The sequence below is a fragment of the Microcaecilia unicolor genome, chromosome 5 (assembly GCF_901765095.1).
Source record: "Microcaecilia unicolor chromosome 5, aMicUni1.1, whole genome shotgun sequence".
NCBI lineage: Eukaryota > Metazoa > Chordata > Amphibia > Gymnophiona > Siphonopidae > Microcaecilia > Microcaecilia unicolor.
The window spans coordinates 220,934,953-220,952,539 of NC_044035.1; the positions used below are offsets into that span (position 1 = coordinate 220,934,953).

At 45.2% G+C, this 17,587-nt stretch overlaps 1 protein-coding gene across 1 annotated transcript in view; it reads right to left on the reverse strand.

The window, feature by feature from the left end:
* MBTPS1 (membrane bound transcription factor peptidase, site 1) overlaps window positions 1-17,587 on the reverse strand; it is a 514,786-nt gene that overhangs the window by 397,144 nt on the left and 100,055 nt on the right. The window contains 1 exon segment of the mRNA XM_030203794.1: window positions 12,860-12,969. Coding sequence (XP_030059654.1) covers window positions 12,860-12,969 — 110 coding nt within the window.

The following is a 17,587-nucleotide window of genomic DNA, read 5'->3' on the forward strand; positions in this document are numbered from 1 at the left end:
ATAAAGATAGCAGAAAAAAAGATTTGATAATGGAAGAGATTTGGGGATGTGTTGACAATCTAAAGTAACACCAAGATACCTTTTTTTTTTGTTACATTTGTACCCCGCGCTTTCCCACTCATGGCAGGCTCAATGCGGCTTACATGGGGCAATGGAGGGTTAAGTGACTTGCCCAGAGTCACAAGGAGCTGCCTGTGCCTGAAGTGGGAATCAAACTCAGTTCCTCAGTTCCCCAGCACCAAAGTCCACCACCCTAACCACTAGGCCACTCCTCCACTCCTTATCAACTTGGGTATGGGGGAAGATCGGAAGCAAGGAACAGTTGCAGGGGCAGAAGTGTGACCAGTAATCCAAAGAGCAACTGATTTGGCGGAGTTTAGTAACAAGCGGTGGTTAAGGAGCCGCGGATCGACTGCATTAAGAGTAGACTGAAGAATAGAGAATTGGGGCAAAGACAATCCTGGGCTGAAATAGAATACCATCCACAGGGGGTCAAGTGATGCTCTTTAGCTGAGCGGACGTCTCTATTCCCGGCTCCGCTCCTACTACCCCAAAATCTTTAAAATCACCTGCATAAAAACTCCTAGGGAGGCTTCACAGTTACCTGATCGTGGAGTGCGGGGAATGTGGATCCGTTTCGCCAGATCTGAGCGGTTTTTGGAGCTGTGGACGGTTGTTATGCCCGCGCGCCAAGAAGCCCCGCACACAAGACTCATGTTTTAAAATGGCGGCGATGCAGGAGAGTCCCCAGATAGCAGGCTTGCCTGCGGAGGCCATCCAAGAGCTGATCCAACAGATTTCAACAATCCTGGAAGAAAAATTTTCTAAACTTCAGGCTTCTGTGGACCAGATTTGAGAATAAGTGGAAAGGCAGGGTGTGCGTTTGCAGCAAGCTGAAGACTGCATCTTGCACCAAGAGGACCGTACTGAGGCAGCGGATGTGAGGATCATGGCACTGGAGCAGAGGTGCACGCAGCTAGCACAACAGATTGATGACCAGGAAAATAGAAGCAGAAGGAACAACTCAGAATTATAGGGGTCCCGGAGACAGTGAAGGAAAAAGATCTATGGCAGTTGGTTGAGCACTGGTTGCCGGATCAACTGGGCCTGCAGTTTCCAGAAAGTGCGCTGCAGGTTGAGAGAGTTCACAGAGTGGGCATGCTGCGTGAGGGTGAAAAGCGGCCAAGACCAGTGCTGGCCAAGATTCTTAATTATGCAGATAAGGACAAAGTCTTACAAGCATTCAAAGGGAAGAAACATATGGAATATGAAGGCAATAAGATTTTGCTCTTTCAGAATTACTCAGCACTTGTTTCAGACCAACAAAAGCAGATGGGGCGCCATTGCAAGTGTCTTTTTGACAAGGGAGTGTGCTTTGCGTTGCTCTACCCAGCTAAAGTGCGAGTTCTGCAGGATAACAAAGCTCTATACCAAGGAATTTGGTGCCTTTGTGAATAAACTGCAATGATTTCATTGTTATAAACTTTGTTGCTGGAAAGACGTCAGCGGAAGCCGTAAGTGCTGTCAGGGGGTTTGTGGTTTAAAAATACTTTGTGTGTTAGTTATTATCTTGTGTTCGCACTGCTGGGATCCCAATACCGCGGGTCCTTTGGGGGCTGAAGGCCTTTGGACTGTGCCCGGGACCTGTGAACTTGGTGATGCACCGGGGTCCTGGGGCCTGGACACGTACGAGAATGGAGATTCCAAGAGGCCCTAGTGGCACGGCATGACAACCTGTGTCTCATACCCGGCGGTGCCCCAGAGGACCCGATTCTTTTTGTCTGCTGCATCAGTGACATAGTTGGACCCAGGCTGATTGATAGGTAGCCAGTTATTCTGGAATTCTTTAATGTTTGACTAATTAATGTTGTCATAAGTGTTATGGGGGCGGGCGGTGGCATTCAGGGTTGCGGAGTCTTCCACGTGGAGTGGTATTTGGGAGTTGGGTGGTACGTAGCGGGGGTACGGGGGGGTTGGAGGTAAGGGGGTGGGATGAATGTTGTGAGCTGGTTGTGTGTGTGTATGAGACTATTTCATACACACACCATAATTAGTAGTGGGAGGGAGAAGGAACACAGGTTGTATGTTTCTTCTGGGGAGAGTCTGGGAGGGACCGTCTAGTTTACTCCTGTTCGGATACTCTAAGAGGTCACAAAGGGGCATGCTTCTCACTGTCATAGAGGGAATATTTTCCTTATTGCTATACCCTGATGGTTATAAGCCTGTCTGGAGGGTTCAGCTGGGAGACCCCCTGGGCAATTTAAAGCTTACAAATACCTTGTTCAGCATTTCATTATCAATGCTACCGTATGGCTAGCCTTAAAATTGTCTCCCTTAATGTTGATGGCATCCATTCCCCTATAAAGAGGACCAGGGTGCTGCAGGCACCCAAAAGGCAGCATGCTGATATAGGACTGCTTCAGGAAACCCACTTAGGGAAATCAGAGCATCTCAAATTAAAGCGGGATTGGGTGGGAGATATATTTCGCTACTTTCAATAGCAGGGACTGGCCATATTAATAAAGAAAACAATAGCATTTGACATACATAGGCTTTACCAAAACCCAGAGGGCCGCTTTGTAATTGTTGCAGGACTCCTGCAAGGGGTCAAAGTGGCTCTGTGCAGCATATAAGCGCCTAACATTTGCTCACACAAGTTTTCACTCTCCTTGCAGCTAAACTGGTGACTTTTGATGAATACCCACTCATATTAGGGGGCGATTTTAACATCACTAGTGACCCACTGATAGATTGCCGACCTCCAAAGCAGCCAGGCAAATATCATGAAGGGCGGGGGGGGGGGGGGGGGGGTGAACTTCATGTCAAAGAAATTGGATGTGATAGACATCTCGATGCTACAGCACATAGATGAACGTGACTATACCTTTTTCTCCCACCCCCATGGGGTCCATGCGTGCTTACTCTATATTCTTTTGTCCCATTCTCTGGCTCAAGTGACCGATTGCACGGGGATTGGGGAGCCTGCCATCGGGCCACGCTGAAGTGGGGGGAGAGGGCTGGCGCCTTTTGATGGCGCATGAACCCTGCTTTGTATCAGGACCGTGCTTTCCGCACATATTTGAGGCAGGGCTGGCTTGATTACATAAAGGAGAACGATATCCAATCTGTAGGTGCCAGGACCTACTGGGAAGCAGCCAAAGCGGAGCTCCGCAGCAAGATTATTGTTTACACTGCGGCTTTAAGTAAACGCCGAGAGCAGGAAATTAGGAGCCTTATGGTCAAGCTGAAGGAAGCCCAGAGCTTCTTTGTCCTCTCCCCTTCTGAGAACTCGCGTAGAGCGTTTTTTGAGACTAAGAAGCAATTGCAGGTAGTACTGGATGCCAGGGTACTTTATGATGTTAAACTCTATAAGTATCATTTACACCAGTGGGGTAACAAGACAGGCAAGCTGCTTGCTTCTTTGGTACGGCAGAGATCCGCAAAAAATTACATTAGTAGGATAAGGGACGCAAAAGGGGTCTCACACATGGGGGACAGATGCTATCAAGTGAGAGTTTGTTCAATTTTATTCTTCCCTTTATAAAACAGGCTCATTCTCTGCCGACAGTTGTGCAGACTTTTTTGCTAAATTGAATCTCCCCTCCTTGACAGCAGAGCAGCTGGCGTGTCTCAATGCACCTCTGCAGGGAAAAGAAGTACAGAGGGATCATCAAGCAGTTGAAGTTGGCCAAGGCACCAGGCCCGGACAGCCTGGGCATAGAGTTTTACAAGATATTACAGGATCAACTGATCCCTGCGTTTGTCTCTATGTTTGATGACTTATGGGACTTGCAAGTTATGGGGCCCTCGCTGAACCACGTTTATATTACGGTCCTCCCCAAACCAGGTAAAGACACGGGGGCTGGTGGGTTCATATCGCCCAATCTGCAGCAGTATTGGCAGCAGTATTGGCAGCTAGACTGAGTGTGCCGGTTCCCCATCTCGTTCACCGTGATCAGGTAGGTTTTGTACCAGGGCGGTTTGCCTCAGCTAATATTTATTTGTTTGTTACATTTGTATCCCACATTTTCCCACCTATTTGCAGGCTCAATGTGGCTTACATAATACCGTAAAGGCGATCGCCAAGTCCGGTATGGAAACAAATACAATTTGATATTAGGGTCAGGTAAGGACAGTATCTTCAGGTACATAGGGTTAGAAAATAGGAAGGAATATATAATGTCCAGTACAATCTATAGTTTTGCTGTGTTGCAGGGTTGATGCATCTAAGTTAGGTCGGTGGGGAATGCTTTTCTGAATAAGTAGGTCTTTAACGATCTCCTGAAGTTTAGGTGGTTGTAGATTGTTTTCACAGTCTTTGGTAGTGCATTCCACAATTGTGTGCCTATGTAGGAGAAGTTGGATGCATAGGTTAATCGCGCTAGTGAAGATGGTTCTACTCCCCCAGTTATTGCATCCTCTGCAGATGCTTCCCCCTCTGGGTGCGCAAGCAGGAGGATAATTTGTTTCAAAGTATAATCAGCTCTTTCATTTGGCATGCTAAACGCCCACAAATCTCCTTTGCTAAGTTAACGTTAGACAGGGACCAGGGGGGACTTCGATTACCTGATTTATGGGCTTACGTCGCTGTGCTCCTGCGCTGAATCCACAAGGCGCATAAGGGGGCCAGATTCTTTTCACCTGCTGATTTATAGGCAAATTGGTACACGCCCTACAATCCATTTGCCATATTAGAATCTAAGTATCTCTGGAGGTTGGGGAGCTAGGGGGGGGGACCCTTTCTTAGTGGCACTGAGGCGTGCTTGGAAGTGCTGGAGAGAGCATGGCGGAGCGATCAGAGGGTTGGGACCCTTCTTAACTTTAATGGGCAATATTGACTTCCCCACGGGTATGGAGGCATCCGTGTTCAGACAGTGGAGGGGAAGCGGGTGTAGACAGTTGGGAGGTGAGAATGTTCCTTCATTTGAGCAAGTCAAGCTTTCACGGACAATTCCCAACTCACAATTTTTTGCATTCCTTCAGGCGAGAGACTATATTTTGGTCACTGAGCGCCAGCAATGAGGGCAAGCGATCTTTACGCAACTGGACTCTCTATTTTTACAAATTCCCCCGGGTTTAAACTGTCACAGTGGCACCAGCTGATTCGAGCCAACAGGAAAGCCCCTTACTTGGCGCAGTTGGCTGAGGCTATGTTGAAAGGACACAGCAGATCTTGTATCAATAGAAACACTGGGGGTTGTATTTGGGAGTCTGCACACTGTGACTCCTAACACGGCGCTACAGGACATTCAATTCTGCATTATGCACAGAGTACACATCACTAGACAAAAAGAGAGAGCCATGGGATTATGGGCAGATGATACTTGTGTTAAATGAAGGGTACATGTAGGCACCTTCTTACATTCTTTCATGGAGTGCTGCACATTGTTGCCGCTTTGGTCGGGGGCTATGGGGACCATTGAGAAAACCTTGCAATGCATAGTTGAGTGGTCATATTTGGTGGTGGTGTTGGGCTGTGCAGCTCCACTCAGAGAGCAGGGGCTTGGGGAAGCACAATGCAAGTTTATTTTGGTAGCCACCTCGCTTGTCAAAAAAATGCATTTTGCAGGCCTGGGCGGACAGCACACCCCCATCGATAGCTGCTTGGTATGGCCTCATGAGAGAAATGGCTAGTTGGTTACTTACCTCCCTTAGGTTTTCTACCTCATTGGGGCAACGTCAGTACTGAGACCTGTGGAGCAGAGTCTCTTCCGCACTTACGACAGAGCAACAGACTGAAGATACTGCTCCCCAACAGTCATCTCAGATAGTTGGTGGGGGTTGAAGAGGGGAGGACCGGGATCTTGGCAGATATTCAGTGGCAGGGGCTGCCTCCTGAAGTTGTTGTACACAGACAGTGGGGGGAGGGGTTGTTTTAAATCAAAACTGATTCAGGGGCGAATCTGTTCTGTTCTAGTTTATTTGTATAGTATGCTGTATGCATAGGCTAAGTTACTATTTGTAAGCTCAGATCGGAAATAAGCAAATGTGGTAGCAGATAGTATATATGAAACATCAAAGCATTACTTTGACAGTCTGACAGAGTGGGAGGGTGCGGGGATGCATGGGGACATCAAAGCATTTCATTGATATTCTAACAGAATGGGTGTTGGTAGGTGAGAAGAGGGTAATAAACAGAGAAATAAACAGAGAAATATAAAGCTGTATTTCTCTGTTTATTACCCTCCTCTCACCTACCAACACCCATTCTGTTAGAATATCAATGAAATGCTTTGATGTCCCCATGCATACCCCCACCCTCCCACTCTGTCAGACTGTCAAAGTAATGCTTTGATGTTTCTCTCATATATACTATCTGCTACCACATTTGCTTATTTCCGATCTGAGGAAGAAGGGCAACCTTCGAAAGCTAATCAAGAAATGTATTAAGTTATGTCCAATAAAAAAGGTATCATCTTATTTTCTTTTCCATGTTTTATTTTGTTTGATTTCTATTGATAACCTTTAAGAGTGGACTAACAAGGCTACCACACCTCTCCATTTGTAAGCGAAACTCTTCTGCAATGCCTGTGATGTAATATTTTGATATACCCTTTGTGTGCATCAGTGTTTTTTTTTTGCTTCTGACTCAATAAAGATACTTTAAAAAAAAAAAAAAAATACCATCCACATAAAAATAAAATTTAGTAGTGAAAGATCAGATCAGTGTGGCCAGGGGACTCAAAAAATATATTGAAAAAAAAAAAAAGAAAGAGGGGAAAGAATGGAATCCTGAGGAACACCACAAGAATGGGGACAAGACCCAGACTGTGAATCAGGAAGGGTAATCCGAAAAGCGACATTTAAGAATGAGTAGAACCACTTAAGAACAGTACTGGATAGACCAATCTCAGCGAGTCGTAATAGAAGAGGAGTGTGACTGACCAGGTCAAAGGCTGAGGTCCAAAGAGACCAAAAGTATCGCTCTGCTCCGGTCAAAAGCAGAACGCACATCATTAGAGATGCAAAGATGATTTCCATAGAATGAGCAGGACAAAAGCCAGATTGGGCAGGATGACAGATAAACAAAGATTCAATATGATGGAAAACTGTGAAAAGGCAACCCTCTCAGCCAATGTAGCCATGAAAGAAATATTTGAAATGGGTCTGTAGCTATCCAAATCAGACCATCTAGGGAAGACTTCTTGAGGATTGGTTTGACAATAGCTGATTTCCATTCAGAAGGAATGATACCAGAAGAAAGACTATTGTTAATCATATTCAAAATCAAAGGCAATAATGCATGAAAAGAGACAAATATAAACTAGATCACTGGCCCTGGTTCTCAATGGATTGTACCTCAATGGAGCTTAAAAGGGCTGGAGACCATGCTTGAATTTTTGGGGCATGCCAAGGAGGTTCCAGAAGGGCCTAATAGGCCTCCCCCCATTCCCCTCATCCACAGCCCCTTTGCAGGTGCATGCTCAATTTGTAGAATACCAATTAAGGACATTTATGTGCATAACTGCAAAGTAGTGCTAATTGTTGTTAATGTCAATTACCAACTAATTTATCAATTAGATTACTCACATACCTAGCACCATTCTTTAATTTGGGCATGCAAGTTTATAGTATTCAGAGGAATGGATCAATGTATGGTAGAGAAACTCCCATTAACTTTATATGGGCTTTGTGCTTGCTTTTCAAAGAAGGGCTGAGGAGAGTGAGGGAAGAATGGCACTCCCTCACATTTATACAGCCGCATTAAAGAAAGCAGGAAGTTCAGAGGAGGTGGAAGCTGGCAGGCCTCGAACACGATTAGAGCATATAAAAGAGTTATCACCCAGGGGGAGTGAGGTAAGAAAATAAACACATCATGGCAGCAAGGCGGTAGGGAAGAAGAGAGATGTTGAAGACAGAGATGGGGAGGGAAAATATTCTGCAGGAGAGAAGAGAGATACTAAAGACCATAGGAGGGAAGGATAGAGATGAAGAGGGAGATGAGAAACATGCTGGAAACCATAGGGTGAAGGTGCTCTTTTTGAATCAGCTGCTTGGCTCACAGCCAGAACCAGAGCATTAAGGAAATTCAGAGCACTGAGAAATTTCAGCACTTTGTTTTCAGTCAGAACCGGAGCACTAAGTAGACTGAATGCATGCTGGCATCGTAGCACTGAGGGGCCCTTATACTAAGCTGTGTAAGCGTCTACGTGCCCAACGTGCGCCAAAATGGAGTTACCACCAGGCTACTGCGTTGCCCTTGTGGTAATTTTATTTTTGGCGTGCGCCGTAACACGCACCCAAAAATGTTTTAAAATTTCCTGGCACGCATTTGGCGCACATAGTTCATTACTGCCCAGTTACTGCGTGAGACTTTACCACTAGGTCAATGGCTGGCGGTAAGGTCTCAGACCCAAAATGGACACGCAGCAATTTTCATTTTGCCGCACATCCATTTTCGGCAAAAATTTTAAAAAGCCAATTTCTGCAGGTGCACTGAAAAATGATTCTGCACGCGCCCACAACACGTGTCTACACTACTGCAGGCCATTTTTCAGCGCACCTAAGTAAAAGGACCCCTGAGTAAATTCAGTGCATGCTGTCCAATACCCAGACCCTGAGGAAACCTTCAGTGAAATGGGTCCCATTAGCAAGGATGCATCAATATATTTATTTATTTGTAACATTTGTACCCCGCACTTTCACACTCAATGGCAGGCTCAATGCGGCTTACATAGTAAAATGGATTAACAAAATGATATAGAATGGTTCAGTATGGCTTACATAGTAAAACAGGATAACAAGTTGACATATAGTTATTATAACAACATGTAGTTATTATAGGAAAAATGTAGGGGAGGGGTAAGAAGAAGGATATAATAATATAATATATCATAATTTTGATGACTGGAGTAGCAGTCTGTGGTTTATACTAAGTCAAGGCGCCTTTCTTTAATCGTTACACTCCACCCGCTGGAATCATCTATTGAATACCGAAGAACAGTTTATGCCTGAAGTTTTAAACTCACATTTCATTTCACACTGCTGCCTAGAAGAGTTACATTTTCAAATCATTTGCAGCATGGATTGTTAAGTTCAAAAACTACTGAACTATTAATGTCAATGATAGAAGTACATTTTGCAGGCAATTCTATAGGGTTTAACGTCATCAGTGGTGATAGATTTAGTAATACTGTATAAGCTTGTCAGCTAAAGTAAAGATTTGTTGTAAAGGAAATAGAATAGTACTGCATAGCACAGAATTTGTTAAGAAATTTATTAAAACTATGTTGGTTTTCTCCAAATTTGTTTCAAAAATGTTTGACATTTTGTTGAATAAATAGTTTTAAATGGATCAGTAAAGATTAATTTGAATTCACTTACTCCTTTTGTAGAGAGATCTCTTTGTACTTCTACAGTTTCCCAGGTCTCCTTAGGCAGTTTCACCCCTCTGTCTTATCTGGACCTTAGTTAGCTCATGGTCTCAATAAAACCCTCTGGATCTATGATCGATCCAGTTCCTCCAAAGCTTCTTATGGAAAGCTGGCCTGCCATGTCTCAAATTCTGATAGATTTGATTAATTCAAATTTACCATAATGTATACTGCCATGGAGGGGCATAATCGAAAGTGGGTGCCCATCTCCGTGGGTGGCCATGCGAAGAGGCGGGACAAACCGTATTTTCGAAAAAGATGGGCGCCCATCTTTTTTCGATAATACAGGTTGTGCAGGGCAAATGCTTAGGATTTGGGCATTTTTGAGTTGGGCGCTATCGGTTTTCAGCGATAATGAAAACCGAAGGCGCCCAGCTCAAAAATGAACAAATCCAAGGCATTGGGTCGTGAGAGGGGCCAGGATTCGTAGTGTACTGGTCCCCCTCACATGCCAGGACACCAACCGGGCACCCTAGGGGGCACTTTTACAAATTAAGAAAACACATTGAAATAGCTGCCAGGTGCATAGCACCCTTCCCTTGTGTGCTGAGCCCCCCAAATCCCCCCCCCAAAACCCACAAGTCTACACCATTACCATAGCCCTAAGGGGTGAAGGGGGGCACCTACATGTGGGTACAGTGGGTTTGGGGGGTTTTGGAGGGCTCAACATTAACCACCACAAGTGTAACAGGTAGGGGGGGGATGGGCCTGGGTCCACCTGCCTGAAGTCCACTGCACCCACTAACAACTACTCCAGGGACCTGCATACTGCTGTGATGGAGCTGGGTATGGCATTTGAGGCTGGCATACAGGCTGACAAAAAAAGTTGTTAAAGTTGTTTTTTTTTTTTTTTTTTGTGGGAGGGGGTTAGTGACCACTGGGGGAGTCAGGGGTGGTCATCCCCGATTCCCTCTCGTGGTCATCTGGTCATTTAGGGCACTTTTTTGGGACTTGTTCGTGAAAAAAAAAGGGTCCAAAAAAGGTGACCTAAATTCTTGCTAAAAACGCCCATTTTTTTTTCGATTATCGGCCCGAAGGCGCTCATCTCTGCTCGGCCAATAAACACGCCCCAGTCCCGCCTTCACCATGCCTCCAACACGCCCCCGTCAACTTTGGCTGTTTCCGCGACAGAGTGCAATTGCAGGCGCCCAAAATCGGCTTTCGATTATATCGATTTGGGTGCCTTTGCGAGATGGGTACCCATCTCCCGATTTGGGTCGAAATATGGGCGCCCATCACTTTCGAAAATAAGCTGGATAGTGTAATAGGAAACTGGCCATCAAACTGGCCTGCAAAAAGAAAGAACCCCCCCCCCCCCCCTCCACTTCCCAATTTTAGGTCCATTGCCATGCTCCCATTCTTTGCTAAGCTTACTGAGAAAGTAGTATTTCAACAAGTAACCCACTCTTGGGGCAGTAACAATTCTTTCCACCAATAGTCTGGATTCTTTGAAGGCCACAGAATAGAGACTTGCCCTCATTACGCTCCTGAATGATATCTGTCATCTTCATAATGGTAGAGAAGTCCTTCTAATATTTCTGTCTTTGATATGATCAATCATTCCCTCCTTTAGTCACGTCTCTATAAAACTGGCCTTAAGGGCATTGTCCTTAATGGGTCTCATTTAATAAACATTTCTCCTGTTTCTCCCCTGTTCCTGTGTACGAAACACAGGGACCTTATTCTAGCACCCACCATATGTAATAATTTATCTTACCCCTTTTGCCACGACCATTCAATTATTTCTTTATGCTCTCTATTTCTGTTGTCTATCCCCTAAAAACCAGAAGAACAGGGACAGGTAGAAGGGTTTGGATTCCATAAAACCTTTATAATGTGCATAAACTTAATATAACCGCTCCCCCCCACCCTCATCATCACAAACCCTACACTACAGATCTCACTACATACCTGGCAGTCTTTTCCATTGTCACTTTATGGCAAAATCCATTTATTCAAAAAATGGTGATAGCTCCAAAATGGCTAATGCCATTATTCTCTTATTCTCAAAGAAATGATGCAAATCCAAAAAGTTTTAAACTTTATACTGAGAGCAAGAAAGAAGATTTGGAACTACTACAAATCATTTCTACAGCGCTACCAGTTGTACGCAGCGCTTCACTGAAGTGGCATCACAATTATTAGGAATCAGCATTAATGACATTATGTCAGTGGGTAGAAAAAGGTGGTCTGAGGGAAATCTGCATAAGGTCCTGATACACATTCTTATCTCACTACATTAAATATACAGACTGATACAGACCACTAGAGCTTGCATTCTGGTCCTGCCCTTTCATGGGTCAGTAATGGAAAAGGATCACCAGAAGCGTTTTGAGAATCACACGCTGATACTTCTAAGTCCAAAACTGTTCCTGTTAGATGACTGCTCTTAACTTGAGTGCCTAATAGATAGCAAAAAAACAAAAACAAATAAACCCCCCCCCCCCCAAAAAAAAAAAAACCTATCAGACATGCTTCTCTAAAGAACAATTGAACCTATCATGCTTTGTTGAAAAGAAATATAGCCACCCATATTTACGTAATGGTGCTTAGGCCTCCATAATCTAATGACAATGGAAAAGCTGGCAACAAGACTGAATAAACTAAACAAATGGGGACTTTTTATGAAGATTTAGGGCTTTATTTGGACTCCCTACCACTCTAAGCAAAGAGCATGGCAATTAGAAAATAAAGTTTGCAACCCAGATAATAGCAGTTCCTGGTCAGAAGTTTTTTGTGAGTTAGTTAGTGGCTTGGGGTGGGGGTTAATTAGAGGGAAGGGGAGGATTTGGAGGGTTGTAGCACTCTGGTGTTAAAAGTAAATGTCAGTGGGTATAGTATACAAAAAAACTATGGTACCCTTTTACAAAGGTGCGGTAGGGATACCACATGGGTATTATGCACCAAATCGGCCCTACTCCAGGGGTAGTGCAGGAGCCCGGTGGTAGTTCTGAAGTTGGCACATGCAGTTTACCACGGGGGCATTCCTGGTGGTTACCAGCAGCGTCGCCACATTGCTATGTGCTACCCAATTACTGTAGGAATAGGGTGTGAGCCCTTACTACCAAGTAAATGGGAGGTGGTAAGGGCTCACACGATAAAAGTAGCACAGGCCAAATTTTAGCGCAACTTTGTAAAAGGACCCCTAAATGTACCATGCTAAATTTTATTTGCAACTATCAAAAATCAAAGAGTTTAAAACAAAATTCTGATATTTTATTTGCCTCCAAATATTGCACACCCCACAGCTATTTGGAAGAGGCTACAGAGTGCATTCACAGGTGAAAATATATAAGCGCAGTCCAAAGCTATTCAGCTCTAAGACAGGCAAATCATCTGATATACTTGCTGGGTGGATAAAGTTCCTGTCAACAGCAAAACAGAAATGGATTATCTCATTATGATGAAGCTCATTGATATTTTTAATGCACATATTTAGAAATATTTTAAATAGGTTAAGGGGGGAGGGTGATATGTATACCCACCTGGTTATTTGTGAAAACTCTGAATATATGCAATTCTGAATCAGGTGCAAATCCTTGGCATTCCCTCATGCTGGCTATCACTCCTGCTACGAAAGTTCCATGGCCCAGGCCTATCACAAGCAGCAACAAAAGGTTAATTATGCAACAGCAGAATGCATAACTAAACATGAAATATTTAAAGCCTAAATCAAAAAGTAACTTTTGAAAATTATAACCCCTATTACACTTTTTACTTCCTATATTCACCTAAAGAAGCTCCAGGTGAAAACAAGCCCACACCAAGAGACTAAGACCTGCGTTTACAAATGTGCTAGCATTTTTAACATGCGCGTTAATGGCTGATGTGTATTAAATGCTAACACACCCACAGGACTGTATTGGCGCGTTAGTGTTTAACATGCCTTAACTTTAAAAGTGCATTAAAAACGCTAACACGCTTTAGTAAACATACCCATAAGGGTCCATTTTACTAATCCACACTGGTGATTCTTGAACGGCAAATGGGCTGTGTCGGATTTGCCAAACAGGGAATCACTAGCACAGTTTAGTAAAAGGGGCCCTATGATGTTAAGATTTCTGTTGTGCAATTAACCCACTTTTGCTCAAATTTTTATTGTCACCATAGATTTTTAAACCAGTTTTGGAATATTGAGCAAAAATGGGTTAAATAAGGACGCTGCATATATAAAAAGTAGGAAGAAAAAGCCAATTTGCTAAATAGATACTTTTGTTCTGTTTTCACTGAAGAAAATCCTGGGGAAGGACCGAGAGGGACTGGCAAAAGTACATCTGAGAATGAGGTGGATAGAGCACCGTTCACGGAAGAGAGTGTGTATGAACAACTTGGAAAGCTAAAGGTGGACAAAGCCATGGGACCGGACGGGATTCACCCCAGAATACTGAGGGAGCTCAGAGAGGTTCTGGCGGGTCCTCTTAAAGACTTGTTTAATAAATCCTTGGAGACGGGAGAGGTTCCGAGGGATTGGAGAACGGCGGAGGTGGTCCCTCTTCACAAAAGTGGGGATAGGGAAGAAGCTTGAAACTACAGGCCGGTAAGCTTCACTTCGGTTATTGGAAAAGTAATGGAAGCGATGCTGAAGGAAAGGATAGTGAATTTCCTGGAAGCCAATAAGTTGCAAGATCCGAGACAACATGGTTTCACCAAAGGGAAATCATGCCAAACGAATCTCATTGAATTCTTTGACTGGGTGACAGGAGAATTAAATCAAGGACGTGCTATGGACGTAATCTACTTAGATTTCAGCAAGGCTTTTGACACGGTTCCCCACAGGAGGCTCTTAAATAAACTAGACGGCCTGAAGATAGGACCCGAAGTGGTGAACTGGATTAGGAACTGGTTGACGGGCAGACGCCAGAGGGTGGTGGTGAATAGAGTTCGCTCGGAGGAGGGAAAGGTGAGTAGTGGAGTGCCTCAGGGATCGGTGCTGGGGCCGATTCTGTTCAATATATTTGTGAGTGACATTGCCGAAGGATTACAAGGTAAAGTTTGCCTTTTTGCGGATGACACCAAGATTTCCAACAGAGTGGACACCCCGGAGGGAGTGGAAAACATGAAAAAAGATCTGAAGAAGCTAGAAGAATGGTCTAACGTTTGGTAATTAAAATTCAATGCGAAGAAATGCAAAGTGATGCACTTAGGGAGTAGAAATCCAAGGGAGACGTATGTGTTAGGCGGGGAGAATCTGATAGGCACGGACGGGGAGAGGGATCTTGGGGTGATAGTATCTGAGGACCTGAAGGTGACGAAACAGTGCGACAAGGCGGTGGCCGTAGCTAGAAGATTGCTAGGCTGTATAGAGAGAGGAGTGACCAGCAGAAGAAAGGAGGTTTTAATGCCCCTGTATAAGACGTTGGTGAGGCCCCACCTGGAGTATTGTGTTCAGTTTTGGAGACCGTATCTTGCGAAGGATGTTAAAAAAATGGAAGCAGTGCAAAGAAAAGCTACGAGGATGGTATGGGATTTGCGTTCCAAGACGTATGAAGAGAGGCTTGCTGACCTGAACATGTACACCCTGGAGGAAAGGAGGAACAGGGGGATATGATACAGACGTTCAAATATTTGAAAGGTATTAATCCGCAAACGAATCTTTTCCGGAGATGGGAAGGCAGTAGAACGAGAGGACATGAAATGAGATTGAAGGGGGGCAGACTCAGGAAAGATGTCAGGAAATATTTTTTCACAGAGAGGGTGGTGGACGCTTGGAATGCCCTCCCGCGGGAGGTGGTGGAGATGAAAACGGTAACTGAGTTCAAACATGCGTGGGATATGCATAAAGGAATCCTGTGCAGAAGGAATGGATCCTCAGAAGCTTAGCTGAAATTGGGTGGCGGAGCAGGTGGAGGGAAGAGGGGGTGGTGGTTGGGACGCGAGGATAGGGGAGGGCAGACTTATACGGTCTGTACCAGAGCCGGTGATGGGAGGCGGGACTGGTGGTTGGGAGGCGGGAAATACTGTTGGGCAGACTTATATGGTCTGTTCCCTGAAAAGGACAGGTACAAATTCAAGGTAAGGTATACACATATGAGTTTGTCTTGGACAGACTGGATGGACCATGCAGGTCTTTTTCTGCCGTCATCTACTATGTTACTATGTTACTATGACTTGAGAGGAAGGCTCGAGCGGCTAAAGGAATACTCGCAAGAACAGCTTAGACAGAGTCAAGAGAAACAAAAGGAGTATTATGATCAGGGCACTAAGGAGAGGGAGTTTCAGGAAGGGGATAAGGTCCTCATATTAGTGTCTGAAGACCCGCATAAGTTTGAAAGCAGGTGGAGGGGACCCTGGGTGGTGCATAGGAGACTGGGTCCTCTGACGTATGAAGTGTCCCGTGGGGCTGGGAAGAAGCAGACCTTTCACGTGAATTTGATGAAGCCTTGGGTCGAAAGGAAAGGGTTGCAGGCTCTAGCTAAAGAGGAAGCCGAGGAGGACCTGGGGCCCCAGATAGATGAGATTTTTCGGACCAGGGTACCCGACATTGACAACCAGTTAAGGGGTTCCCAGAAAAAAGAAATGCAAAAGCTCCTGAAGGAGTTCCGAGATGTCCTTACCCCCTGTCCGGGGAAAACCCACGTGTTACAACACGAAATTGTAACAGAGGAGGGAAAGGTGGTGAGACAGCGGCCGTACAGGCTGTCCCCCCAAAAAAGGCAGGAGGTCATGCGGCAGGTTCATGAGATGTTAGGCTTTGGGGTGATTGAGGAGTCGAACAGCCCTTGGTCGAGTCCGGTGGTGCTGGTGCCAAAACCAGATGGGTCATGGCGGTTCTGCATTGATTTCCGTCAGCTAAACACTATTGCGCAGACCGATGCCTACCCCATGCCCCATATTGATGAATTGTTAGATCGGCTGGGCACGGCACAGTTTCTCACCACGCTGGACTTGACCAAGGGATATTGGCAAATCCCCCTGTCCGAGGAAGCTCGGCCTAAGACAGCCTTCCGGACGCCCCAGGGGCTGTACCAATTTAAGCGGCTGCCTTTTGGGTTGAACTCGGCCTCGGCTAGTTGCCAATGCCTGCTGGACAGGGTGCTGCAACCGCATCAAGCTTATGCAGCCGCATACATGGATGATGTGGTCATTCACAGCAGGGACTGGCCGACCCATGTGGCCCGAGTCCGAGCGGTGTTAGGCTCCTTCCGCGAGGCCGGGCTAACCCTGAATCCGGAGAAGTGCCACTTTGCCCAAAGAAGAGTGAAATATCTACCAGCTACAATACCATGAGGTTACCTGCTCTCTTATTTTGTTACCTAAGGAGTGAGCCCAGGCTGAGAGGTCCATAGGCTCTTCCTCGCTCTCCTTTCTTTCTCTCTGCCCTGCTTCTTGATACTCCATGGGCTCCCCGTCCCACCCACTTTGCAGCTGTTCCTCTTCCCTTGATTACCCTGCAGGGGCACCACCCTTTCCTTGTTAGAGTTCTCCCCCTGTTCCTGCTGGGGAAGGTAATCTCTGTACCAGGCTTTTCCCCGAGGTTGCTGGGAAATGTAGTCTCGTCCTCTCCTCCATTTTATAGGGGTCACGAACCTTTCTCTGCTCTCTCTCGGGGGATGCTGGGTAATGTAGTCCTTTTCTCTCCACCTTTTTCTAGGGGGCATTACTACTTCTCTCGCGCTTTGGGGATGGACTGGAGGCAAGGCTCTGTTCTGCCTACGTCTGCTCGTGAGCCGCCTCCCTTCTTCCTCTTCCACTTCCATCTTATCTACTCCCAGGTCCTCTCCTTCACAACGCATTATTCATTATTTGGAAATAACTACAAACAACTCATCTTCAAAGAACTGCCAACCACCTATTTATCCTGCCCTTATATTGACCTAGTGTTCCTTATAGACTGAGCGCAGAACATGGAGGGCTTCCACAGTTACTTTCAATTTTCCAATAATGTCACCATTGGACTGAGAATCAAACATATCAATGCTTTGTTCAATCACATCTTTTCCATTTTTAAATATCTCTGTTAGACTGGCATAAGCAAAGCCAATATCTCCACACTCAAGATCTTGCTCTTCATTTGGAGGGACACTAACCACAGTAAACTGAATACTTCTATCATTTGACTCAGGTTCATCAAGTAATTTCTTTAAGAAATCTCTTCTTGGTTGGTTATTTTCCTTACTCACAAAAATCACATTGCTATAATTATAGTGAATCCATTGACCACCTTTGAGTTTTGGCAGTGAAACTGGAGTCTCTTCTTTAGCAAAATTGAGGAA